The sequence below is a fragment of the Anser anser genome (assembly GCF_964211835.1).
Source record: "Anser anser genome assembly, chromosome: 10".
NCBI classification, from domain to species: Eukaryota; Metazoa; Chordata; class Aves; order Anseriformes; family Anatidae; genus Anser; species Anser anser.
The window spans coordinates 12,471,545-12,497,674 of NC_139730.1; the positions used below are offsets into that span (position 1 = coordinate 12,471,545).

At 40.1% G+C, this 26,130-nt stretch overlaps 1 protein-coding gene across 12 annotated transcripts in view; it reads left to right on the forward strand.

Moving 5' to 3' along the window:
* The window catches only part of NEO1 (neogenin 1), a 192,716-nt gene that overhangs the window by 134,703 nt on the left and 31,883 nt on the right, over window positions 1-26,130 (forward strand). For 9 of the 12 annotated variants that reach the window (XM_083850528.1, XM_083850533.1, XM_083850526.1 and 6 more), the window contains exons 8-16: window positions 6,680-6,899; window positions 13,512-13,666; window positions 14,187-14,335; window positions 15,409-15,547; window positions 19,620-19,669; window positions 20,589-20,733; window positions 21,158-21,268; window positions 24,646-24,840; window positions 25,650-25,745. In XM_083850528.1, the coding sequence (XP_083706654.1) occupies window positions 6,680-6,899; window positions 13,512-13,666; window positions 14,187-14,335; window positions 15,409-15,547; window positions 19,620-19,669; window positions 20,589-20,733; window positions 21,158-21,268; window positions 24,646-24,840; window positions 25,650-25,745 (1,260 nt within the window). The remainder of the gene's footprint in view (window positions 1-6,679; window positions 6,900-13,511; window positions 13,667-14,186; window positions 14,336-15,408; window positions 15,548-19,619; window positions 19,670-20,588; window positions 20,734-21,157; window positions 21,269-24,645; window positions 24,841-25,649; window positions 25,746-26,130) is intronic. The other 3 variants (XM_083850532.1, XM_083850529.1, XM_083850535.1) reach the window with 1 other exon arrangement.

Below are 26,130 nucleotides of genomic sequence, written 5' to 3' on the forward strand. Positions count from 1 at the left end.
TTCTCCGCTCGCCCCACTGTCTGTGCCCTCGGGGTGCAGCCACGTGGACGTTTCCATTTGCTCCAGGAGAGCCCATAGGATCTCAGCCCTTACATCCCTGCTGCTCGCCCCTTGAGTTGTGCCTCAGCATAGGCTTGGACCTGGCACAATCTCGCTGTCTTTGGGAGGAGACCGGACTGGAAGCGCTCTGCAGTTGCTGTTGGGCACAAGAGCCAATGCAGAGGGCCAGTGGCTGAGCCCGTGGGTGCTGCTCCCCCTCCAGTTCCTCTCCGGCTGCCTTCTGACGTAGACATAGCTCAACTATGCTTCAGAAATACCCGGTGCTGCGACTTTGCGAGCACTTGAATATGGCCAAGAGTCTAAGTATGGCCACACAGTAGGTTTTAAAGTGTTTCTGCCTCTTAGTTTCACAAATGTCAATACTACCTTCATGAGGTAGGCTGTGGGAGTGACTTGTCGTTAGCACCAGGTAGCTGGGGCACGGGGTGTTGGACTCGTCCCAGGTCATGCAGTGGCAAAGCTGAAAGCAGATAACATTCCTATTGCACTTTTTCTTTGTGTAGTGTGTCCGGTGTTGTAATTGGGATGTTATTGCCCACAGCAGGAGGAAGCCGTGAATATGCCACTGGAGGAAAAGAGGAGGAAAAGGGAAATCTAAACCGGAGGGGCTGGACAACATGGAAAATATTTCTGCTGATTAGCTAACAGATAAAGCATTTCAATTACTGGTTTTCAGGCGTGGTATGTTTGACAGAGTTGTTTTTAAAAGATCTCATCAATATCCTGAAACAATTACGACCGAATAGCATCACAGCCGTGTTTGAATTGTTTGTTATCTGGCTGCAGTGAATTATGCTAATTGCAGCATGGGCCAGTTCTCCTACACGATGAAAAGCCGGTACCGCAGCGGTGCGTCAGGCTGGCAGACACTGCAGACACCTCTGAGGCTTTACCAGCATCGTGCTGGAAAAACTAAAACCTTGTGATTTCGCCTGTGAGGGTGAGGATTCAGGCTAGAGAAGTCAGTGGTGGTTAGTCGTTTGTTTCCGTCTTTAATCCTTGCTGGGTATTTGTGCACACCACAAAACACTGCAATAAACCTGCAGTAGGTGATGTCTGGTCAGAAGAAGCCTTCGGAGAGGAATTCCTGCCACAGTAGCTCGACAGGAGGGGCTTGAGCAATTAGCAGTCCAGGTGTGTGTCCCCAGCGTGCTCATTCTGCATTTGTCACACCAAAACTAGCTGGGAACCTCCTGGTCTGCAAGAAGATCTGCTAAGAGAGTGGTGAGGAGTCTTCTCTTAGGCTGGACCCTGGGATTTGTGTTGCAGCTGAAGGCTTTATGTGGCGCCAGGGGTGCCCCAGGCCAGGGCAGCACAAAAGTATAGAGCTACGTGATGGCATCCCTTCTAGCCCATGAGTACTGCGGCTAACAAATGGTTCTGGTGGCCAGTTCAGAAAGCCCTAATTCCTCCTAAGCCTAAAAATCCTAAAAAGTCTAATTTCTCTGCCTACCTCTTCCTGTTGGTGGATTTCTGGATGTGCTGTGATGATTGTTGTTCCAATAGTTGAACACTATTTGTGTTTGTTCAGGAATTTAGACATTGTTTTGTTGCCCAGGTTACTGCATAAGCATTAGAAAATACATTGCGCAAAGGAGAAAAAGGACTGTTTGAAATATTTTGCTGTGTTTTTAACTTTTTTTTTAGTTAGCTTTTAACTTGGTTAGGTGCAGACAGATCAATCAACCTATTTTCCTTCTCTATTGATCCAGAATTGAGACTGTATTGGGACAGTTTTAATGCATCCTCTTAGCAACACTGAGTTATTTAACCTCGGTCTCCCCCTCTCAGCCCCCAGATGCTCTGGAGCCAGTGTTTAGGGAGAGCAGTTCATTTTGTGTCAGCTCTTTTGCTGAATGATTTCTTTGAAATGCTGTTGAAGACAATGTGCTATATCTTGACTCTACAGCTTTTGTGTGATGCCAAATCGAGCAAAGATCTTGTCTTAGTCCCTTAGAAAAACACACGTCAGAAAAACTGATTTATCAGCAGTGGTTGAAAAGATAAATCTATTTTATATATACGTCTGGCATGCAACATTCTTTTCCCGTGTTTTTAGTATGTCACTTGCTGAATATGCATATTTTACTTTTTTTTTTTTAAATGAGATTAATGTGAAACTGTGTCGGCATATCTCTGTAAAGACTACCCCAGAGCAGAGTAGCTTTTTGAAAAGTGGTGAAATATATATTGGAAATAAAAGACTTGTTTTGCATGTTACTTGTTACACCATGCTTAAAAGCTTGAAGTAATAAAGCTGCTCCCTTACTGGCGTTAAAACTAATTTTAGTGTAATTACTCATTAACACAGCTCTGCACTGCTGAGCATTCTGCTCACACGGCTGTGTACAAATCGGTTTGTAATGGCACTCAAGGCATTTTGAGGAAGAATGGGGGAGAAAGGAAAAGAAATAACCTAGTCTTCTAAATACATTCTACGGCTATCAGCAGTACCAAATTGCTGCCAAGCTGGTATTTAATTGCAGCTTTCAATGGGTGAATTTTCTTGCCTATTCATTGCTTACCGTACTCGTATGATTTACAAGCCCTTTGTGCTTTTATTTGGTTCGTGGTTTGTTTTTCTGATGCTACTAGTCTTTTGTTTTGTTTGACCTATCTACCTATAATGCTGTCAGAAGGAATATTTCTAGTTGTGAGTTTTGCACAAGGAGAAAACTGAGGTTCTGTTAATCTGGGAAATCTTGGCAGCTCTCCCAGGCTCTTCATCTTGATGCCTGCAGGTTCTTCATGCACTGTGCGCAGATCACTTAAATAAAAGATGGATCTTTTTCATTACATAGGGAGACAAATACGTGAGTATGTGGGAGGTGTTTTAGATTAACCAGATAATTTAAAAAAAAATATCAGGAACATTATTTTGTAGAGAAATTTCAACATTTTACTTCAGTTTTATTATTCTTAAAATATTTATATTATGTTTGAACTAAAGGCAGTGATATTCAGAGGTAGGTAAGGTGCATTCCTTGCATCAAGAGCACGTAAAATGAAGTAGATCACCTGACAATATTACCAAGACACGTAGAGGAAACCGAAGTATTAATGGAAGGTAATGGAAGGTACGTGGCTTCACACTTTCAAGTGTGAACAGGTATCCCAGCTCTAAAAGACAGCTGCTGGACTGAAGAGTGGAAGTCTGATACAGCTCTTCAGCGTTTTGAACAGTCATACAGTAGAGGTTAATTTCCTGCAGTCTTTCTAGAGTTAAAGCAAGCTGAAATGGTGGATATAAGAAATTTCTTCACTGAAGTAGCAAGTGCTGGATATTTCTGAAATGTCTTAATTTTCTTTTTAAGAAATGGAGGCATTTCGTATGTTAAATAGTTTTAATAAACGTGTGAAGCAGTCAATCAAAGTGTTCACCAGACTGGTTGAGAGGATGCTATTTCAGAAGGCATTTGGCTGATGCAGCTGTACTGCACGAGTTTGTTTTTATAACAGCCTCCCTCAAACTGTTGCATGGTTTTAAATAATATTACTAATGTAATTAGTTAATAAAGGGATAGGAAATTAAAGCTTTCTGAAAGGGGAAGATAGGCAGTTGAACTGTAAAGTGAACAGAAATTGAAAACTTGAAATGAAATGGAAGCCAGTGAAGCAGGCACTCAGGGAAAGATGCAGAAAACTATGGGCACCGTGGAAGTGTTTTGTAGGGCACTGCACCTTGATCCTCAGTGGCAAAAGCTGTGGGGAAGGAATAAAGAAAGGTGCAGTGGTCAAGCCTCCAGTCCATTAATGTGGACTCAAATTTAAACACCCCACTGCCCAGCCATCCAGGATGGATTTGGCTTTCCTACTTCCACCTCTGAAAGCCTGGATAGTGTCTCTGTATTTTTCTGGCTAGCTGTTTCGATCTTCATTTCTGCTTCCTTCACACTCTCTGAGCTTCAGCTTGGCCAGGAGATCCATGCTGAGCCACGCTGGCTTCTCACCGTGCCCGCTTGTACCTTGCATTTACAAACAGACCGTTCTCGTGCTGTCCATTCCTGAAGATCAACCAGCTGTCCTGGCTGCCCATGGGATTGCACTTGTCCCAGGAACGTGCGCAAATTTCTTCTCCTGTAGTCTATTTTCTTGGTTATGCCAAGTGCCTTCCTGAGTGTCCTTGGGACCTTAAATCTCACCATCTGAGGGTCACCAGCTAAGGCTGCCGTTGGTCACCAGACCTTTGACTGTTGGACTCAGTGGTCTCTGTAGGTCACTTCCAAGTGCAACTGTTCTGTTCTGCTCTAAATCTTCCTTCTTCTTAATAGCGAATCCGGGAGAGCATCTCTTCTGCTGGGCCATCCAGCAATGGGGTCAGAAAATTGTCCACATCTCCCTTCATATAGCTCTGCTCTGAGAAATGGAGGTGATGTAGGTTGGAGGAAGGTTGTAGTGGTAACTCTAAGCGCTGGTAACTTCAGCCAGAACCTTTTCTGCCCATGAGATAAGGCTTTTGCCCCTTGGTATATCATACTATACCCTGGACAAGGGGTGAAGCTGTGTAATTAAATATCCTGCACCACATAGTGGGCGATAACATGGTTATCCTTGGGGAGATAAAACCTGGTGTGCTCCTGTAAGAAATGTAATTATGGGGACCTAAAAATAGTTTAGATTTTGCAATGAATGTGATGTGAATGGCGTAGCCCATTGATGGTGAGGAGGGTGTCGGAGAATGCTTGATTGTGATCTGTGGCCGTTGCAGTGTGGAAAGGATAATTAAGAAGATATTCTTGAGTACTTGTCTGTCCGTGAGCTGTATTTCCAATAGCCAAACATGTATGTTGCTGGCTCTGGGAGTCTTGCAGAGTCCTCTAAAATACAGTTACTGAAGTGAAGAGTTCTGATTTGAGTACCAAAGCAAGAAGAAACACATAATTGAAATGTAATTAGCTTGATGATGGTGTTTATGGCAGTACCTGGGGGAGTGAAACTTCCCAGATGAGAGGATGGGCAGCCTCTGAGAGAGGAGACGAAGCAGGAATGCGAGTTTCGGGAAGGTCCTTATGGCATTGCATAGAGAAGTGCTTCATAAGAAACACCAAATTGTTTCATAGTTGTGCCCACATGCTTTTATCACATTGCGCATGTCTGATAAAAGGAGATGTTTTCTTCCACCATCAGCAGCGGTGGCCTAAAAAATAAAAATGAAAAAACGAGTTCTGCAAATTGAAGACCTACATGTGAGGTGATGCTTTGGTTGGCAGTGGTTTTCTTTAGAGTTTAAAATAAGGTTGTTATTGATGGTAGGCTTCTCTAGGATCTGAGACGTTCTTGGTGCGTCTGCCTGGAAGTACTCCGTGGGTTTGGTTGCTTACGAAGCATTTGCTGTTTTAGTCCTTTTTTCACATGCAGGTTTCTCCTTTATCTCTCATGACATGAGCCCATGTGTCCTGGTAGTTCTTTATGTGGAGATGCTGCAGCTCTCACCAAAGCTGTACTTGTCCTGAGCTCCTTTCTTGAGGAAACCTGAGCCATTTTACTTAGTTTCCGTGATTACCAAGTTAATAAACGTGTTTGGCAGCATAGACTCCAGTGTGGAAAATGCTGTTGTCGGATGGCTTAAGCTTGGTAAATAATTAAGAATCCAGAAAAATTCAGGGTATCCTGAACTCTAGGGTTTTGTTACCAGTTGTGCTTCCTGTAATACCCTGTGGTAATCGGGGTCCAGCTGCTCACAATATTACTGTTAGATTTACTGGATGGATTGCTTTAATAGGATTTGGAGAACAGCTATTTGTACGTTACAACTTCTGCTCTTAACTTGTCAACCTTTTAATGCAATAATCCTGGAGATTTAGCCTAGCTTTAAAGCAGTAACACAGGGAGACGGGCATGACCGACTGCAGAAAGTTCGCAAAGCCTCCGTGTAACACAAAACGAGTTGCTTGTGCCTTCTAGTATCTTTGTAAAGTGATGTAATATACTGTGAGAGGGAGGAAGAGCACTGATGGAAAGAAAACGGTGATCTTAGGGAAAGTTAGGAGCAAATCTCTACTTGCCCTGCCCTACCAAGGCTGTCACCACGTTGGCAGTAGTAGGACCCAGCCAGTTCAGAAAGCAGGTCGTATGTGAGCTGACCCCAGCCTTTAATTGCTTGCACTCCTTCAACAGACTTGGGATATTCCATCTGTCATTTATTTATGATTGAGAATGGTATGAATTAATTGTGCATGTTAATGAAATAAAATAGAAAGTTGGGTTTGAATGTATTTTTGAATAAACAATACAGGCGGGTTTTTTATTTGCAAATGCTTGGTATTACATCTGGTTTACAAAGACATGAAAATACTGTTTGCTGCTGGTATGCCCTCTTATGAGGGCATATTTTATCCTCAGTTTTCACCTTTCCCTTTCCCTTGCCACTTCCATTACAGTGGAGATTTGGTCTGCTTGCTCTACAGTGACGTGTCCTTTAATATTTCCCATTAGTTTCCAGTAGTTACCTTTGCCTGCATGTCAGCCTTCAGTTTAATGGCCTTTTTTGTGTGTGTTCATTTTGTTTTGTTTCCCATCGTGGTTTTGTTTATTTCTTTGTTTTTTTTTTTTCTGTTTTCTTTTTTAAAACCGTGGTGATGTTTGCCCTTCATATTCCCCAATGTTTGCACATGACAAGATGTTGCCATCCCAACATTACCTCCCACTTCACTGACCAGTGCCACTAATGACCATCTAGCACCAGCTACAACGGGACCACTGCCTTCAGCCCCTCGGGACGTTGTGGCCACCCTCGTCTCCACTCGCTTCATCAGGCTGACGTGGCGGACACCTGTGTCAGACCCTCAGGGAGACAACCTCACCTACTCAATATTCTACACCAAGGAAGGTATAAACAGGTAAAGATCTCAACGTGTAAAGCGGGTTGTGCTCTTTCATGACACTCCTTCACGCTAGCATTGCTTAGAAGCGCTATAAAATGTAAGTCTTCAGAGCTCAAAATCTTACAAGCTGTAGTCTGAGCAGCTGTGTTCCCTTTCCTCCTGCACCCTGATTAGGGGATACGCATTTTTGTCTGCTTCATTGCTGCATAGACATGCTGTTAGGGGTAATGCCTGTGCATGGTTTTGATTGACTGCAAACAGTTGCTACCTGCTTGTAGCAGACTGCTAAACACAGAGACTGTAACACCTCTTTGGGAACGCTGATGGCTGTAAATGCCACCCACTGCAGGCACGCAGACACCCTCCAGGTATTACATGTGCTGTTGAGAGGGGGCAGTCAGCTCAAGCTTTAAAACCCTGTAACTATAGCCTGATTCTAGAGAGGCACATGGTAGGTGTTGGTTAAATGTAGATTCCCATCTATGAATCCCTGCAAATAGAAATTTCACGAATGTGAAGCATTCATGTATTTTTTACATGCTATCCCAGTGGTCTAGTTCAATCTACATGTTTCTCTTACTGATGGGATCTGTTGCTCAGAATTAGTTTCCAATTGTTGTGATAAGATTGAAGAAGTTAAAGCTAACAGGCGTTTTGAGCTGTGCTTAATTAATTACAAATTAGATTGATTATCAGATTTATTACTCAAATGAAAATTATCTATTTACTGTCTAGAGAGTGAGGCGCAAAGTTAGGAAAGTCATTTGGAAAAAATCTCAAATGCACTAGTACTTGGAGAATTTCCACTTTTTTCTTAGTTCTGAAGATAGACAAGAGTCTAGGTTCACAGATGACAACTAATTCGGGCAATTAGTAAAATTTTCTGTGACTCACAAATGCGTTTTTTCTACTACTTCCTCATTTTGGTAATATTAATTCTTTTTGGAGATATTTTAAATGAGACAGGAAAACTGGTAGTGTCCTGCGAGCTATCCTTGCTGTCTGCCTTTCCTCCTTCATATTGCTGGTTGTAACTGATCTCCCCGTTGGGTTTTTCAGAAAGTAATTTGCTGGAGGTGGTTCGTTCCTCTCCTTATACTGGGTCTTGCTTTTGGGGAAAGCAAAATGCATCCCCTTCCACTACATACAGGACTCCAGAAATCTAGAAAATATCCCTGTAGGGTCAGAATCACTGTGCAGAGCAAAAGGAGAGAGGCATCTCCTAATCTGTGGGGAGTAATTTAAGAAATTACAGGACAACCTGCAGAAACTACCCTGCAAAAAGCAACCTTCTGGGGTTCGAGTGGTGTAGCCCACAGAAAGTTTGCACAGCAGAATACTTGAGCTGGTGCTTACATGTAAGCAGGTGGTTTCATTGACTGCAATGAAATCTTTGCTTACGTGTTCTTCTGGATCAGGGTTCAAGGCAGGCTCTGGAAGCCTTTCACTGGCACGTGGTCACGAGTTTCTGGCCTTTGCTGCCTCTCTGCTTTTGGAAGTCTTTTGCTATGCTGATAAGGACGGTTGGTATCACGCATTTCACAGGTTAGTGTGAAAGTAGTGTGAAATCCTGTCCTGAAACCTGAATTTAGAGAATGAGAACAATAGAATTAAAAACCAACAATGAACCACACTTGAGAACAAATGCATCCTATTTGTACAGCCTTTGTGTCAGCAGGCTCCACCTTCGCACTGAAAGCAAGTACAGATGCTGTTTGCTTCATCTCTGTCAAGTTAGATCTGCCCTGACGGTGCTGACAACTTGCCAGTGTCAATTCATTAGGGCATGAATTTTGGAGCTGTTAAGCCGAATTAAGCAAATAATTGAATGTAATACATTGTTTATGATAGGAGAACAGCTAAACTTGAACTGTTTCCTTCTACCTGGGAAGTCAGAAATAACTCCTTGGAGAATTTGAGAGGATGTTTAAAGTTATGGCTCAAATTAATTCAAATGTTGATTGTGTTTGAAGTGATACTAAAGCCCCTTCTACCCTGAACCCAGTTAGTTTTTGAGGGACAAAAGCTGAGATGACAAACCCAGTAGAGGTTCACCTTGAGAGGTACAGAAAATGGACTGGGGGTGTGCAGAGATTTTTGCCTCTATGCTTCCGTCTGCTGCTGTATTTGCAGGCACCTGGGATGAAAGAATGAGAAAAATCCCCCACGATTAGGATGGTAGTATCCACTCCCAGTCCTAAACTGAATTCTGTGCAATCATTAAATTATCTAAACTTTGCACTCAAGAGTCGAAAAAATGCCAATTTGCAGCATTAGCTTGCTAGGGTTTTTTGGTGTGTGCATGGGTGGGGGTATTTGATTTATGGCTGGATTTAAATGTTTTATGTGGCTTTAAGGAAGAGGCACAAAACCAACAGAAAACAACTGTGTAGAGATTAAACTTTTAAAAGTGGGTAGGATTTTTTGCTTGAAATTTAAAGGCACAGTAAGAAGTATAATAATTTTTAAAAAGACAAGCAATCATTCATCAAATGTTATTCCTTTTTTGATGTTACATGGTACGTTTTGCCTAGTTGTTTGCTTTTTTGTTACTTTGCTTAGTTTATGACTAAAAAAATAGGTGGGAGTCTCCCACATAACGAAGCAGTCAGAAACCAGAAAATTTTGAAGTCAGATTTAGATTCGCAACCCTCTTTTCTCTCTCAGCGTTATAAAACACGGCTTAAATGCTTGCTTTGTGGTCCTTGAATTATACATGATCGTACATCTTTGCTGCGGTTTTAAGTGCATATGTACCATCTCCTAAAACTCTCAGATTTGTGCCTACGTGTACCTTTTTCATTGCATGCATTACTGGATCCTTACAGTAAACTACGTGTTGCCTCTTCCTCATTTGGGTTTGAGCAGCGATCAAACTCTGGGTCATTTGATTTATTTGCCTTTTAAATCGGGCTTTTAAAAGATTGTGAAAGTCCATACGATGTGGAACAGCTCAGCGAGATATTCTGACATCTCTAATTCATCATTAAAGGGTTGCAGAGTCAACTTTATATGGTGAACAGTAGCAGCCCTACATATCTCTGCAGCACATGAGGTGTACCGTTCATGGGGTAGCGGCCCCGGGAGAGACTTCGCCTTGGCCGACTTACATTCCTTTTAGTTTACAGTCTTCCAGTGCAGTGAGATACACACAGAAACACGGTGAGGTGTTCCTTTACTTTGCACCTTGGACTGATTTAGAGGACCGCAATATATTCATGGATGGAATGTAATCACCTGCTTTGCAGCCATTCTGCAGCACTGCAGTATTTCCTTTCCCCTTTTCAACTCAGAGTGTGCTTGCACACCAAATTTGGCCTTTAATTTGGGTGCTGCAGAAGATTGTTAGCAGCAGAAAATGAGGAACTATGGTGAAAATGGCAGTCTTCTAAAATGGTCCTCGCTTCTGAAATGGTTAAAGCTGGGTTTGGTGGCTTTTAGCGTCTGTCAAGGAGGAGTGGGCGAGAATACAGGACCTGGAGGTTGCTCTGTAACAGAAACTGCAAGGAGCTGCAGGAGAGGAGCATTTATTGAAGGGACCATGTAGGAATGAAGAGGGCGTCATGGCTTTGTTGCTGTACCTCCAGAAGAACTCAAGTAATCTGGTCAGATACAAATTACTGTCTTCCCTATAGATTATATAGTTACATTAACATTCCAAATTCAAGACAGTTCCCCTGGAAAGTGTATGAGAATTCAGATGTGTAGGAGGGACGACAAAGGGAGGTTTACTCCTGTGAAACTTTAGGTGAGCAGCCATGCAGGAGAACTTCAGATTTTCAAGATATGGACAGAAAATTGTGAGAAGGCCAACACATTGCTCGTACAAGATGGTAACTTACACGCGTGATAGATTCAAATAATATTGAACCCGTGGTACAACTTAGTGTGCTACAAACACAAAATGGAGTTTAGTTGTGCATAATGGCACTGTCAAAATGTCCATCTGAGCTCACTGCCTGGCTTCACAGCTGATGTGGCCGGCATAGATGCTGGTCACTTTTTAATAATTCCCAAAGGTTTTGTTTTTGTAAGTGTGACTTCAAACTTTACTTTCCCAGATGAACTCTTGCTTCTGGTTTTGAGCTGTAGTCTTTTTTCCCCCATCTACATGACAGCTATTTTAAGCCTTAATTCCAGTTTGCAAAGCTCTTTAATTGGGGATTAAACTGGAATGAGTTAGAATAGTCATAATGTTCTGTTGGGTAATATAGTTATTCATATAGACCATCTGTTTTGCTACCTATTATGCCAACCTAAATGCATCAGAGCTCATAAAAGGTGCTCAAGGCTCCCAAAGAAAGGGCATAAAGGAGAGATTCATGTAGCACTTAATTAGATTAATCTCAACATATTTTTAATATACTGTTGTGAGGGAAGGCACAATTCCTACTTATTACTGAAAATTGCATTGCTTTGGCTCATCTATTTATTTTTTGATAAATGTTGTGTTTCCATTGAAAATAATTTAAATTTTTTTTGTAATTTTAAATAATGACCTTGGATTGCTGACTTTTTTCTAGACAAAATCAGTGAGTGCATTTAAACTTGAGGCAGAAAGTGCAATATATTTTGCATGTCAATGGGAGATGAATGCTATTCCACAGCTGTGAATCAGTTGGCACTTATTCTGGGTTTTCAGATACCTTCATTATAGCTAAGATACATTTTAAAGGAAGCTATCCATTTGAAAATACATTTTCAAGCAAACATTTTGCTTTAGCTATAACTGGAAAAGTTAGCGAGAGAAAATATTTATCTTTTTTCCTGCCCCCCTCTTTCATTCAGCAGTAGGAATTATATTTCTTCAATGTCTCTCTCTCTTCTCTGCCAGCTTCTTTCTTGCAAAAATTACTTTATAAACATTAAAAGAAGAGAAATCCTTTGCAGAGTTCTTAAATTCATATATAATGATGCTGCTCATTCAAAGATGAAAATTAAAAAAAAATCTGAAATAAATTAGGCTGTGTATGCAATGCCATTTTAGCTCAACTGTAATGAAAGAGAATATTCTAGAAAATGTGTTTAAACAGCTTTTCAGTTACATTTAGCATATTGTTTTCCTCTGTATAAATACAGTATAATAGTGCAGAAATGAACAGGGATTTGAAAATGTTTTAAACCCAGTTATGCTAAATCAACCTTAGTAGTTGATTTAAAAAGAAATAAATTAAAAAGGGGAATTTTGGCATCAGATTTCCGTGGTATAAATTAAATCATAATGGCTGGGAGGTAGGAAAGAGGAGACTGTGGAATAATTTTGCCCAGGCTTCTGCATTAAAAATGATTTAATAGCAGCTAACCGTTGGGATGAGAATCGTCTGCCCTCTGCTGTAGAGCTAAACAAAGTCTCCCAGACAAAAGGGGAAGGATCGTATTCAAACCATTCACATTTTCCTTGTGTTTATTTCCTCAGTGGGGAAGTTTTTCGCTGCTTCTTTTATAATGGTGCTGTTATTTCTGTTTCAGGGAGTAGATAGCCTCTTTTCAAGCCAGGACTGGTCGTAGATGTCCTTGCCCAAACATAGCTGTGTGAAGGTTCAGGTGACAACAGCAATGTGTTGGAAATAAAGGTTGTAGTTAGTTGATAATTAATCTCATGGTCTTCACCTCAGTCCTGAGCTTGATAAGAAGTGATTGTGTTTCCTGAACTATGATCGCTGTTGGACCAGGCTTTCACATGGGGTGCTTGAGGGCTGTAATTGAAATTCGCTAGATGCAGGGCAGTAATCTTTGGGTTTGCGCACCAGGTGGGCTCTCCCAGCTGGCTTCTAGCTTTCAGCTTGCAAAATGCCTGCCTTTTTCCCAAATCGAAGAGAAATGCCCATTACCACTCAGCTGGCAGTTCCTTAGGGCTCTGGCAGGCAAAGCAGGAGGCCCAGAGCTGTCTCCTCCATGTTGCTGGAGCACCTGAGAGAAGCCCGACTCACGCGTCCCACTGGCAGCCCGCGACAGGAGCGTGCACCACTGCCAAAGGATGGTCTCCAGCAGCGGAGCCGCAGGCAGACATTGCCTTCTGTTGACTCCACTACTTGTGTGGTAATACCGCAACTGCCACAGCTGTCTGCTGCAGTGTGTGTGAGTCAGAGCCTTTGGATGTTTTTAAAAAATCTAAATATTAGGGAGGAACTAAGTAAAGTTTGGAGATAGAAGAAAATATTAAAGCAGCCTCTTTGAAAAATACACCGAAAGCATCCCCACGATATTAACAAAAATGTCTTTAAATCTCAATAGAGTCTGTGTACAATTCTTAAATATTTTTTCTTGTGGCTTCTGAGTAGTAGGATAAACTGTCACAATGAATTATGGCATGCTGTTGGGAGAATAACAATGAAGCTACTTAGAATTTTTTGATGTTGAGTATAATTTATTCTTTTAGTTTAGTGTGTATTCTTTTCAAAGACAAGCTACAAAATTAGAAGCTGTTTGTCACCAGCCATTTTGGCATATTACTGTTTTTGTGTAGTCAGGGTGGTATAAATAACCACATCATTAATACACTAGATACGTTCAAATGGGATACACGTTAGATTTGTTCCAAGTAGCAACCATTTCTTTATCTACCTCTCAAAAACCCTCTTGCTAATCAATGATTGTTTCTGTGCCCAAACTTTTTGTTTCCCAAAGGGAACGTGTTGAAAATACGAGTCGTCCTGGAGAGACACAAGTGATGATCCAGAACCTGATGCCAGAAACAGTTTATGTCTTCAGAGTTGTGGCTCAAAACAAGCATGGCCCTGGAGAGAGCTCAGCACCGCTGAAGGTGGCCACTCAGCCTGAGGGTAAGCTATAAATACTTTGAGCCTCTTGACTTTGTGATTGCCGTTTTTTTTCCATTCATGGCCTTTCCCAGAATGAGGTGATCCTCTTAAAAGCTGCATTTGCAGACCTGAGTTTCAAAATAATTTTCCATGCTACCACGTTGGTATGCTTTATTCTCACTCTTAAGAAGAACTGATAAAGCATTCCTTGTTGAATTTTCTAAACTTTGTTATAAAAGAATACTTTTCAATTGTCATAAACTGACAGAGAATAAAGGAAAACTAAGAAAATGCAAAGGCTGTGATTTGTTAGAGTTGTTCAGGACACACTGGGAGTCTGATGCACGGAGGAGAAGTTCCTTCTGAAATTTGGTGCCGCCTTTACCCCCTACCAGTGAATTCATATGGAATGCTTAAATGCAGAAAAATACCTATCTTTGAATGGAGTTTATTACTTGTGAAGTTGATGCCAAAATATTTAGCTCCTGAAAATCTATTGGTTAGGCTTGGTGATGAGCGGAGTTTCATGCTTACATTGCAGTTCAGCTTCCTGGTCCAGCACCCAATATCCGAGCATATGCCAATTCACCCACCTCCGTTACTGTCACGTGGGAAACGCCGTTGTCTGGCAATGGAGAAATCCAGAACTACAAGCTGTATTACATGGAGAAGGGACAGGACAGTGAGCAGGTACAGAGCATGGCCCTTCCTGTGTGATGTACAATGCCAGTAACAGTATTCTTTCTTTTATGTTTTTACCTTAAATTTCTAGAAGCACCTTACCAAGAGTTCATTCTTCTGACAGACAGAAGCCTTTAGCCTAAAATACAGAAATATTTAAAATTAAACACCTGGTTTGTTAGAAAATGGTTTAATTCATTATTCAGCATGAAATGTATTTGTATCAGAATTAAAACAGTTTTTATGTGATGGCTTACTTAGGTATTCAGCATCAAGTAGCATTTTGGGATGTCCTTCCTATCACAAGAGGAAAAAACTGAATACCTATTTCATCATGTAATGGTCCCGGTTCAGATGGTGTGAAGGATGTTTGCATAGGTTTTATAGGTTGGCTGTTTTTATGCTTACTGCTGATTTTAGCACGTTCCTGAATCCAAACTATTCTCGCTTCTTGAGTCTGTTGATCTGATGATTGATATTTTGATATTGGTGAGTGTCTAATTAAATTTGCTTAGGATTCTACTGGAAGAATCCAGCATGTTCTATGCAAGTACAGGTTGTCACCTGAAAAATAATCACAGCTTTGGGAGAATTCAACCCAGTCATTTAATTTCCCACATGATGGTTTATAACTACGATTTCAGCTTTAAAAAAATCCTAAGGGAAGAATATTTTTGTTTGTTAGTTAGCATTTAAAATATTTTGATGTCAGTTTTTTTAATAGGAATGAGTATTCCTCAGATAACATTACCTCTTCTACTTTTGTGTCCCACTGTTAAAAATATCATAATAGTTTTTACCAATAGACAAATTTTCTAGATCCCTTTTCGTTTGTAAAACCTGTGTCCATGTTGTGACTTAAATTGAATAGGTAGAACTTCCTCTTGCAAGCTGACTGATAGATAGCATCTTTACAAGTCCTGGCTGCATATGACTGGGGGTTTGACTTGCACGTGCTACAGAGTGCAAGTGGTGTCCTTCCTGCTTTAGAGTTTGAGTATTACTGAACTGAAATTCTGAGAGGTTTATAATTGCAGACCTGATTCTGACCTTGACTCGTATGTATATTTGCTTATGAACAGGATGTTGATGTAGCAGGACTCTCCTACACCATTAATGGATTGAAGAAATACACAGAGTATAGTTTCCGAGTGGTAGCTTACAATAAACATGGCCCTGGCGTCTCTACGCAAGATGTTGTTGTACGTACGCTGTCAGATGGTAAGCTGCTTTATTCCAAGGCTTTTTGCAGGAATTATGTGGTAATTTCCTTTAAGTGGATTTCAAACCAGAAAGACTTCTCAGGTTGTTGTTCAGTGCTGCAGTGTTTTATTAATAATGTGGTTTCTGCATATGACCATGCATGCCAAAAGTTCCCCTGGGGCTTTCCAAATTGGGCGAAGGAAAATTAATATACCTACAAAAGTATCCAGTATTCCAATTACAAAACAACGGTGTCCTTAATTTCAACATCAGAGGTTTATTTCATGGGTTATTGGGTCTACAAAGTATTAAGAGTGGACAGAAACATAATTATATTGAACCCAACCACTCCAAATTGTTTTTTAGCTTCTATAATATTTTTACCTATGAGCAGACTTCTGCTTTTGGAGTGTTTTTATTTTAATTGTGGTCATGTGGAAAAATGTTGCATGTCTTTGTTTGGACTCCAGCACAGATATTATTAAATCAATCGTTTGTAATCCTGAAAGCAGGAGATGGTAACAGCATTTCCTGTAAGGCAAATAAGAAAGTAATGTGAGCAAATCTGATATATGAACAATTGCAGAATGATCACAGTTAATGTTAGCTTTTCTTTTTTCTACAGAAGTTTAATTATACATAAGAACTGTCAGACCCAAAATGAGCCTAGCCTGGAATCCTCTCTCCAGGACTGAGCCAAAGCAGAATGATTATTGTCCAGAAGTTTGTTTCTACGGGACTTCTTGGCCCTGCAGTAGTTTCTATGTATTCACTAACTCAGTTGCTCTTCCATGAAACCTCTAATCATCCTCTTTAAAACCATGTCAACTCTTATCATCCACAACATCAAGTGGAGGATCCCACAACTAAACTTTCTATGAAAAATCCCTCCCTTATAGTCTGTTTTGATCCCTCTTAGTCTGTGTTAGTGTTACTCATTGCCAACAGCTGTGCCGCCTGAAAGAGGAAATAATCAGTCTCCATCAGCCTTTTCTGTCCCACTCCTCATTTTATAGACCTCTGCTGTATTCTCCCTCATTCATCTCTTTTCCAGATTTAAGACAGAAATGGTTACTCATTTCTTCTGTGGAAGCTGTTTCAAGCGTCAGTGTCCTTTTCTGAACTTTTTTCTAGGTTTCTTGTCTCTTATGTGCTTTTAAAAATGGAGCTAGGGAGGGCCAAAATTGTATTAAAGATGCAAGTGTGTAATTACCAGCATTTTTTGGCTCATTCTGAGCACTGAAGCAACATTTTTGGGCTAGAGTGATCTTGCTCCTTAGTGGAATTGGTTTGCTTAGAGCCATCGCTTTGCATGTGGAGTTAGGATCATTTTTCCTATGTATGAATTTAATTTGTCACATTAATATCCAGGCACAGAACAGCCTCAGGTCTTTCTGCAGTTCTTTACCATCAGATCTTGTCTGTACTGATATTTTTCACATTGCTGCTCATCCCCCTTTCATCTCTTACAAATGTGGGTAGCGACAGGGGTGTCAGCACGTGCCATGCCGGAGCTCCACAGGTCATCACCCACTATGTACGTTCCCACCTTCTCTTTCTTTTAGCCAGTTGTGTACTCGGGCAAGGACTTCCCTCCTATCCCATGATTGCTTTGTTTCTTAAGAGCTCTCCAGCAGGTTTGTGATGCAAGATTTCCCTTTAAAAAGTGACAGATATGTCATATTTCTCCATGTATCTATGAATTTCACACTTCATTATAGTTTCATTTTTTTTTTTTGCTAATACAGATTTTTGATTTCTTACCTGAGGTGTCCAGTAGTTGCTCCAGCAGAACCCCTTCTAAATACTGGCATCTCCCAGTATCATGGTAACTTTAAGTGACCGGTTACAGCCTGCCATAAGTAATGCAACCGTTTCATTCCCAAGTTCCCTTAGAAATCCCGGATGAATATGATCTAACCCTGCCAATGTGCTGCAGCTTATGCCTGACACTTCTGTAACCCTGCCTATTGACATTTCAGTTGGAGAGTTGCTCTAAGTACCTTGTAAAGGATGTCATGGAAACCTCTCTGCTGCCTTCCATTCAGTACAAATGCAAAGCAGGTAGTTCCTCTGGCCTTACCTTTTCTTTTCCTGTGATACCTTGGTCATCTGTAACTCTGCTTACTCTGAAGGGCTTCCGGCTCCTTACTTGTTGAGGAAGAATGCATTATTAGTTTTAATGTCATTTTCAAGCTTTCCTGAACTTCTTGTCACCTCGACTTAAGTTTCCACATTTAACATGTTGAAATTTATTTTCTGCAGCTTTCTGAAGGATGTCCTTTTGCTTCTAACAGTTGCGTAGCTCTGCTGCTTAACCATGCTGTTCTCCCCCTTCACCCTCTTGAATCTTTCTAGATAAACAATACACATTTTCTTCCTGGGTTTTCCTATTGTGGTGTCAGTACGCCCTCTCCATGCCTCCTGCAAATATTTCATTCTTAGCTACCTTTTTTAGCAAGCTTCCTTGTTTTCATGTAGGTTTCTGCTCCTAACCTAAGTCTGTTACAGTGGTTTGTTGCAGAATAATTAGCTCTTCAGGTACAGCAATTTGAACCCGGGTTTATGTGCTGCTGGTAAGGATTGCATGTCTTGTCATAAGTGTTCCTGATTTGTAGGAAACAGTGTTGTATCACAACTAGAAATACCATCAGCGCATCACACCCTGATGGAGGGCATGTCACTTACCAGCTCGTCCTTGCGGCCTCTCTGAACCAGCAGCATGTCAGGTCCTCCTGCTGCACAGCCTACCAAAACGGGCTGAGCCTTTCTTACCTGAGCGTGGAATATCAGCCCATAGGAAATACATTTTATTTGTTGATCTGGTTAATTTGGTAATCTGGTCTGAGTTTAGGCGTACTTTGACATAAAACGAACTGTACATGTATATGTATTTACATGCATAAATCCTTTCCTGCGTCCTGCCAATCTTCTGTCTCTCGCCAAGTTTGCGTTAATACGCGTTAATTATTAATCAAGCTTTGTGAAACCCAGGACATTTTAGGTTGTCTTGAAAGCAGGCACCAACTGCATAAAACAAGAACAGCAAGAACTGGCCTAACTTTATTTCATTTCCTCCTCTTACCTGGTGGTCTTGCTTTTTAAAGGATGTAGCCCCTAGTCCCTAGGTCTGGTGATCTCAGACTCAGTTCAGTTGGCAAGAGGGGAGGAAAAAAAAACGTCGTTATCTCTGTTTCGGTAATGGGAGAGGGGTATTAAACCACACCCAGGGTACCTTTCACTTAGCACTTTCACTCATTTATGCACTCAGGATTGTTTTCTTAGGCAGTGTTCTGCCTGGTGTGTGTTATCTGGAAAACAGATGATTGTGGCCGGAACAATCTCTAGTCCTGTTGTACCTCTAGTTGCCTGTCCTTGTGCTTTGTTGGAGCCTCAGCTTCCTGTCAGGGAACCCTTATCTATGCCTTTGAGATAACACTTGCGAGTCTTTCACCTCTGGAGAGCTGCAGAGACTTCCTTGCTTTCAGTTTCTCTCTCGTATGTAACCTGTTTGTGTAATGGACTTCAACTGACCTGACCAGTGAGTTGCTACAGCAAGTAAAGAACTAACAAAGAGTGGAGATTCAGGAGCAGAAACTGTCTTTGCAGTGCACTTCACCTCTGTGCTTTTCAGTAGCACAGACACATCTTGACTGAGGTTTTCCTGTTACAGCAACTCATGAGACAAAAACCAGGGCTAGAATTTTAACTGTTTCCCCCAATCATGGTTTCCCAGAATCAAGCATCTAAATTAAAGTCTTGATTTGGAAAAGTACTGAACATGATCTCTTAGAGTTAACGGGAAGTACCTTTAAATATAAGGCTTTTTATTTAAATACCTATGATAAGTAAAGGCCTGAATAAAGTGAGTTAATTTTTTGTGATGAAAGTAAGTAAATCTCCTAAGCCAACCAGTCACTGTGTGTCAGAAAGCATGTGTAGAATTTTGTAGTCACTTTAGATTGTGTATTAAACCTGAATGGTTCATACTTCCATAATGAATGATATCGGAGAGTAGTTGTACATGGAAATACAGTATGGGATACATTATCTGGAAATGTTTCAGTTGTAATTGCTTTAATGTTTCTAGTCCCCAGTGCTCCACCACAGAATCTAACGCTGGAGGTGCGGAATTCCAAGGTAAGATGCTGAGAATTTGTTTTCTGTTACGGGTAAATGGAAGGTTGGGTCTTAGATCAGCCAGAATTTGGAGTTGCTTTTGGGTCTTCTACCATGCTGCTTTTCAGCTGTTTGTTTATGAGTTGCCCAACAGGAAAATATCTGAATGTGGGACTCAAGGCATTGGAAACTCCAATCCAGTTGTGGGCTGCGCACAGCAGAATGCCGTGGACGCAGTGACAGTACTCCAAAGCATGGAGACTAGTTATGAAAGAGGTTTAATCAGGCACAAAAGCCTGAAGCAGCAGAGGTTGAATATGTTCCTGGTGATAAACTATTGTTTTACAGAGTGTATACATACATATGTCTGTTTACAAGATCCTGGGCCCTTTAAAAAAGAAAATTATGTACTTAACCGTTATTACTTTAGTGATTATGATTGGAGATTTTAAAAAAAAAAAAAATCCTTTTCTAACCCCTTTTTCCAATGTTGTCTTCTACTGCATATATGGTAAACCCCAGCAGCTTCATGCACATAAACTACAGTTCAGATAACTTGTACTCTTTGAAGAAAATACCACTTCTTAAGGACAGCCCCTCGAGTAAACCATATCTTAATATAACCCAAAGAAGATGGAAAAGGAAACCCAAGAGGCCATTTGTGAAATTGGAATCAGGAGGTCTGATAGGATTGAAGCACTTTGAGGCAAACTTATAGGCACTTGTATGACCTGTGCTGCTGCTGAATCACAGTTCTTTTTACTTTTTACAGATAGCATTTTTCTCTTTTTAGACAGCACGTGTTTTACACGTATGAAAATGCAGTGTATTCTGTCTGCATGTTTTCCCACTTTGTGTTTCTTAAGTATTAGCACTAGAGTATTTTTTTTCAGGCTGCGTGGAAGGCAATGACTTTGTAATTATCTTCTGCCTTCCACAGAGCATCATGCTACACTGGCAGCCTCCGCCTGCAGGGACACACAGTGGGCAAATCACAGGCTACAAAATTCGCTACCGTAAAGTGTCCCGTAAGAGTGATGTAACTGAGAGCATCGGTGGGACCCAGCTTTTTCAGCTAATTGAAGGTGAGCTGTTATTTGCAAGCATTTGTTATCATAGGGGTTTCTTAGGTGCTTTCAGTGTGCTGAGGCACAGAGACTTATATCTACATGTTTATGTAGTGCTCTTACATTTAAATGCAGAATGAAAACACTTAAAAGGAGTGATGATAACTTCTGAGGTAGTCTGGGCTGGCTAGTGGTAACTGAAGCCTGTTCTTTAGCCCTGGTTTTGCCTTTGACTTGCTAAGTGGACTGGACAAGCCCTTTTAAAACCTTTATATAAAGGCATAGGGGTTGCATGGAGAAGATGGTCCTGAGCTCATTGTGTTGACTGAATGGCAGAAAGAAAAATATTGAGAAAATTCCTCTATTTTAATTAAGAATTGTGATTCCCGTGTTTGCGGTTGGAATTGCTGTTTTGATATCTTGGATGCTCTTTGTCTCCCAGGTCTTGAACGAGGTACAGAATACAGCTTCCGAGTAGCTGCCTTGACTGTTAACGGTACTGGACCAGCTACTGACTGGATATCAGCAGAAACATTTGAGAGCGATCTAGATGGTAAGATAATAAGTGTGAAGTTATCTGTGACACCAAAGACAGGGCACAGTAAAGTTTGATTGCTTTTTTAAAAGGCAGAGATGATTTTGTTGAATTGTTTTTAATATATTCTAATGTTGCAACTTGTTATATTTATGATGAAGTGAAATTGATTTCTATTTTATTATGAAACTCTTACAAGTCAATAAAATGGCTTAAAATTAAATCCTGCTTCTACACTTTCTAGCACTGTATGTTAGCACTATGTTTTTCCTACTAAGAAATACTCGATTTTGAATGACAGTGCCAGTGATTCAATATTTAAATAATAATACATGATAAGATTTATGTAATAATAATGGCTTGATTTTTATACTGCAATAAAATTCATCTTGTTAATCATGCAGTTGTTTACAGGCTATAAAGTGGAGGTAGGAGGACTGTTTTCCTTGAGGAAGTAAAATAGTGATTATGTATTTATGGCACACCTAAATTATGCTAATGAAACCATTGAAGCATTGCTCAGAGAGTTTAGCGTAGTGATTTGATATTCAGAGATACAATGAGTGACTACTCATACTGTTGACTGCAGTACGGAGTATTGGTGTCTGCATGGTGGTTGCAGCGTTGGGTGTAAGTGTAAACTTTGCTGAATGCGGGAGAGATGCCATGGTAGGAAAGGAGCAGTGGAGAACGCCGCTGCTGTCAGTACATCTTTGAATCTTATCACTGTGTTTTATTGCTACTATGCTTTGTTAAAAGCTTTTTCCTCTTTTTTTTTTTCTTTCTTGTGCTTGAAGAGGACATTTGGCCTATAGTAACTGTTACTTTTTGCCACTTCCAAAAAAAAAAATTGATTAAAAAAAAAGATTGATTATATTTCCAGTGCTGGTAGGCTACTGTAGACCAGGTTTTCCACCAGAAATGAAGACTTGTCTACCAAAGCCATAGATTTATGATGTGTGGCATACAGAACCACACTAACATCTTGTTTTTTCAGCGCAGAGGTTAACAATGAAAGTAGAAAAAGTTCTGTGAAAATTTTTGACCTCTGTCAATTCGCCCAAAGGTTTGGTATTTACTACACTAGGATGCTTTGGAAGCGGGAACCTGACTCTTGCAGAATTCCGATAAGCAAATTTGTGAGTACCTCCCAGAATTTCACTACAAGCAATTGAAATTGCAGCAGAGAAGTGCCATTTCTAACAGGCTGGCAATGGCAGATCGCTTGGGAACTGCCTAGATGTTGCTGATGATTCTGGGCAGCGTATTTCTGGCAGTTCATATTTCAAAAAAGCATGTGATCAGTTCTTTTGCACACAAGTTCCTTATGTTTCTTGCAGGTCATTCTCCCTCCTCGCTGTGTTACGAAGTAGCTCGAGGGTCATTCTAGCTGAATTAATATCGCAGGTTGCCAGTAATGTCTTTCACATCTGTGTGACTGGAGATTTAGTTATGCTGGCAGCTGGAAGACAGAATTACAAAAGAGATCCAATATTTGTTCTACACTGTTGGAAGATTGCTTCAACAGTCAGCTGATTAAACCCCTTGAGAGCCCATTTTTCAATCTGTGTTATGCAAAGCTGATGCTCAACTTAATATTTGTCCTCTTATTTCTTACTTTCCATTGCTTAATCAAGAGCAGCAGAAAAACTAATGTTAACAGTAGAGTTCAGTTTTGTAGCTATTTAAAATTTGCTTTTTAGAGCTGAAATGACTTGCATGTGTGTGTCTGTCTTCCTTTATCTGGATATGACACAACCTTGCAGCTTGAAATACCACTAATTCCTCCAGCTGAAGATGTATTTTTTTTGCTTTTCTTTCCTTAGTAATCTCACGTGGATGTTTTTAATACATTAATTTTAACATGTTCATGTTTTAAATAGTGTATTTACAACTAATCTTTAATTTCTCAAGTTCAGTATGCATCTATACATCTATACATGTAATTTCTTTCCATTCCGTGGCTGCTTTTGAATTTAAATAGAGTATAATTATCGTGTCATCAATGCAAATGGGAGCCAGAAGGTTACAAGTCTGTATTAGTAGGGCTGTGTAATTTTGCAGAGTTGGTGCAAGTCCCACAAGGAGTTCGTATGCAAAAGGTGTTAAACAGTTGTACAAAGTTTATCCCCAGCACAGTGACTTCTGTGCAGTTTAAAATGTCATCTCTCATATTGCAATTCCGTAGCTTTTCTGTATTTAATAGTTGTGAACTTTAATTGATCAGCTGTGTCAGCTGGAGGCAATAAACTCCCTCAGCAAGCAGGCCAATGGCATATTATGATCCAAATAATACTGTTGTGGTGTTTTATTAAATGTTTTTAGATAAATGCAGCATGTTTCATTAAAAGGCAATCCCTGCAGGAAGCAGAACTCTCTGAACAGATTTTATTTTAGAGTGGGGAACTCAGTTTACTATTGCACAAAATATTTAATATCTGTCACCATATGGTGGGCTCCAGTGACCTGACAAAAGCAATTATTTCTTTTCTGAGAAGTTAAGTCAAAGGTACGGATGTTAGTACGTGCAGTTTTGCTTTCAGATTGCTTTTATTTTTTTTCAGCACTGAGGAAAAGTCATTTTAGTAAAAATATTAGGGAACTGCAGTTAGATGCTGTGGAAGTAAGTCCTTCTGTTCTTAGGGATCTACATTCCATCTCACTGCTGGATTGTGATTAGATTTGTGTTGCTTGTGGGAGCAGGGTTTGAGCATTTGACATGGACTCTGAGTATTTTTCATTCTTGCGGTATGAACATGTAGTCCCTGCATACGTTTTGTGAGTTATGTAAAAGGGACTTAAGGATTTAAGCAGTGACAAGAAAGGTGGCATCAGGTACAGGACAAATCACAACAAACCTTTGCCACAAATGCAATATCCACTTTACTGACAGTTGTTAGAGCTTTGGAATATTCTGTCTAATCCTACAGTGAGCTCAGGAATGTTCATTTCATCGTGAGTGTGTTTTCAAGATAGTTGTTTAATGCCCACAGTAAGTAATACAATGGAACTAAAAGCAGATTGTGGTGAGAAGAATGTGATAATTGAATGAATATTCTGAAAAATTACAAATGGGAAAAAACATGCACAAATATATTTTTAAAAAAAAATCTGCCTTGAAGCAGATCTGATATTTTCTTCAGCATGACTGTCTTTTGTTTTAAAAAGAGTATCTATTAAAATATACTAGTGGACAAAACAGTGTTAATTTTCATCTGCTTATTAGAGAGATCTCTGCTCTCTCTTGTACAATAAAACTCCCTCCTTTGGACCATACTCTTTTTAATACAGGAGCAGAGTACAAGTGCTACATTTGACCATACCAGCTCATGGTTCTTCATGTAATTACCTTTATGTAAGAGCAATCCTTTAAATCCATCATTTTTCTTTAACAGAAACTCGTGTTCCTGAAGTTCCAAGCTCCTTACATGTCCGTCCACTTGTCACCAGTATCGTAGTGAGCTGGACTCCACCTGAAAACCAGAACATCGTGGTAAGAGGCTATGCTATAGGGTATGGCATTGGCAGTCCTCATGCGCAGACCATCAAGGTGGACTATAAACAGAGATACTACACCATTGAAAACTTAGGTAAGGAAAACAAATCAACGCCAGGGCCAGTGTTTCACTTCTAATTTATGTTCCTGCTTTCTAATCATGATATGACAAAGATACAAGACTATCAGCATGTCTTCTAAGAGGATCTTTATCATTATGAAGACAATACATTGGGATGCCAGACGGTTGATAAATTTGAAACAAACTCATTTTTCTGTTGATGTCAAAGAGGCAGAGGAACTAAAAATAAAAAAAATGCTAAATTCACTGAGCTTGAAGCATAGTGCATTTTGATTTGATGCATTCCCTTCCAGAACTATTACAAAAACTTTCATGCTGAGCAGCACTTCCTTATTCTCCTTCTGGAGCTGCAAAGCAGTTTGCTTCAGGCAGAAAAATAAACTAAAATGTCACCAAGTTACTGTGGCATTTACTTTAAAATACAGGATAGACCCTCCACAGAAATGCCTGTGGTAGGTAAGATTTCCTGATAGCAAAATAAAAGTTAGTATTGTGAACTGTTGGGAAATTCCTGAAAATTGGAGTATTAGATAATATTTAGTAGAGCAACATAAAATGGTCATTTTAAAATGTTTTTCCTCATTACTAGCTTGACTGTACTTAAGGTGGATGTGCTCTGACTACAGACTTCTGCTGTATGAGAGCTGTTGTAGACTAAAAGAAGGTCTGTGTGGAGACATTCACAGTGCAAACTTCTTATTTCATATATTTTACTTAAAAAACAAAATACTGAACAAAGCAGAGAAAACAGAGGATAAAAAAAACAAACAGGATTCACAAACAGGTTGCACTGAAAATATACTACTACTTTTTTCCTTTAGACCCGAGCTCCCACTATGTTATAACTCTGAAAGCATTCAACAATGTTGGTGAAGGAATTCCTCTCTATGAGAGCGCGGTGACCAGGCCTCACTCAGGTAAAGGCAAGGGGCTGCTTTTAAGTTGTGCATTTCTGAAAATCAGTAACATGCCTTCTGCACGGCAGCTGAAAATGTGATTATATGTCATGTAAACGTGTGGTTTTTCAGTGTCATCAAGTACTCTCCATTTCTTTAACTGATTGGCCTTACTGTTTCAGTGATTGCCTTGCATGTTCATCCATTTATTTAACTGCCTAAAATTTATTTTATTTTTAAATTACAAAATTTATCTTTTAACAACTTACAGATGTTCTTATTTTAAAAGTTACCATTACATTAGCAAAAATTGTATGGGTACAATTCTAAAGGTGTTGTTCTTGTTTTGTTTTTAGGGACAAGTATAGGGTTTTTTTGTCTTTACACTGAGCTTTTGAATATGATG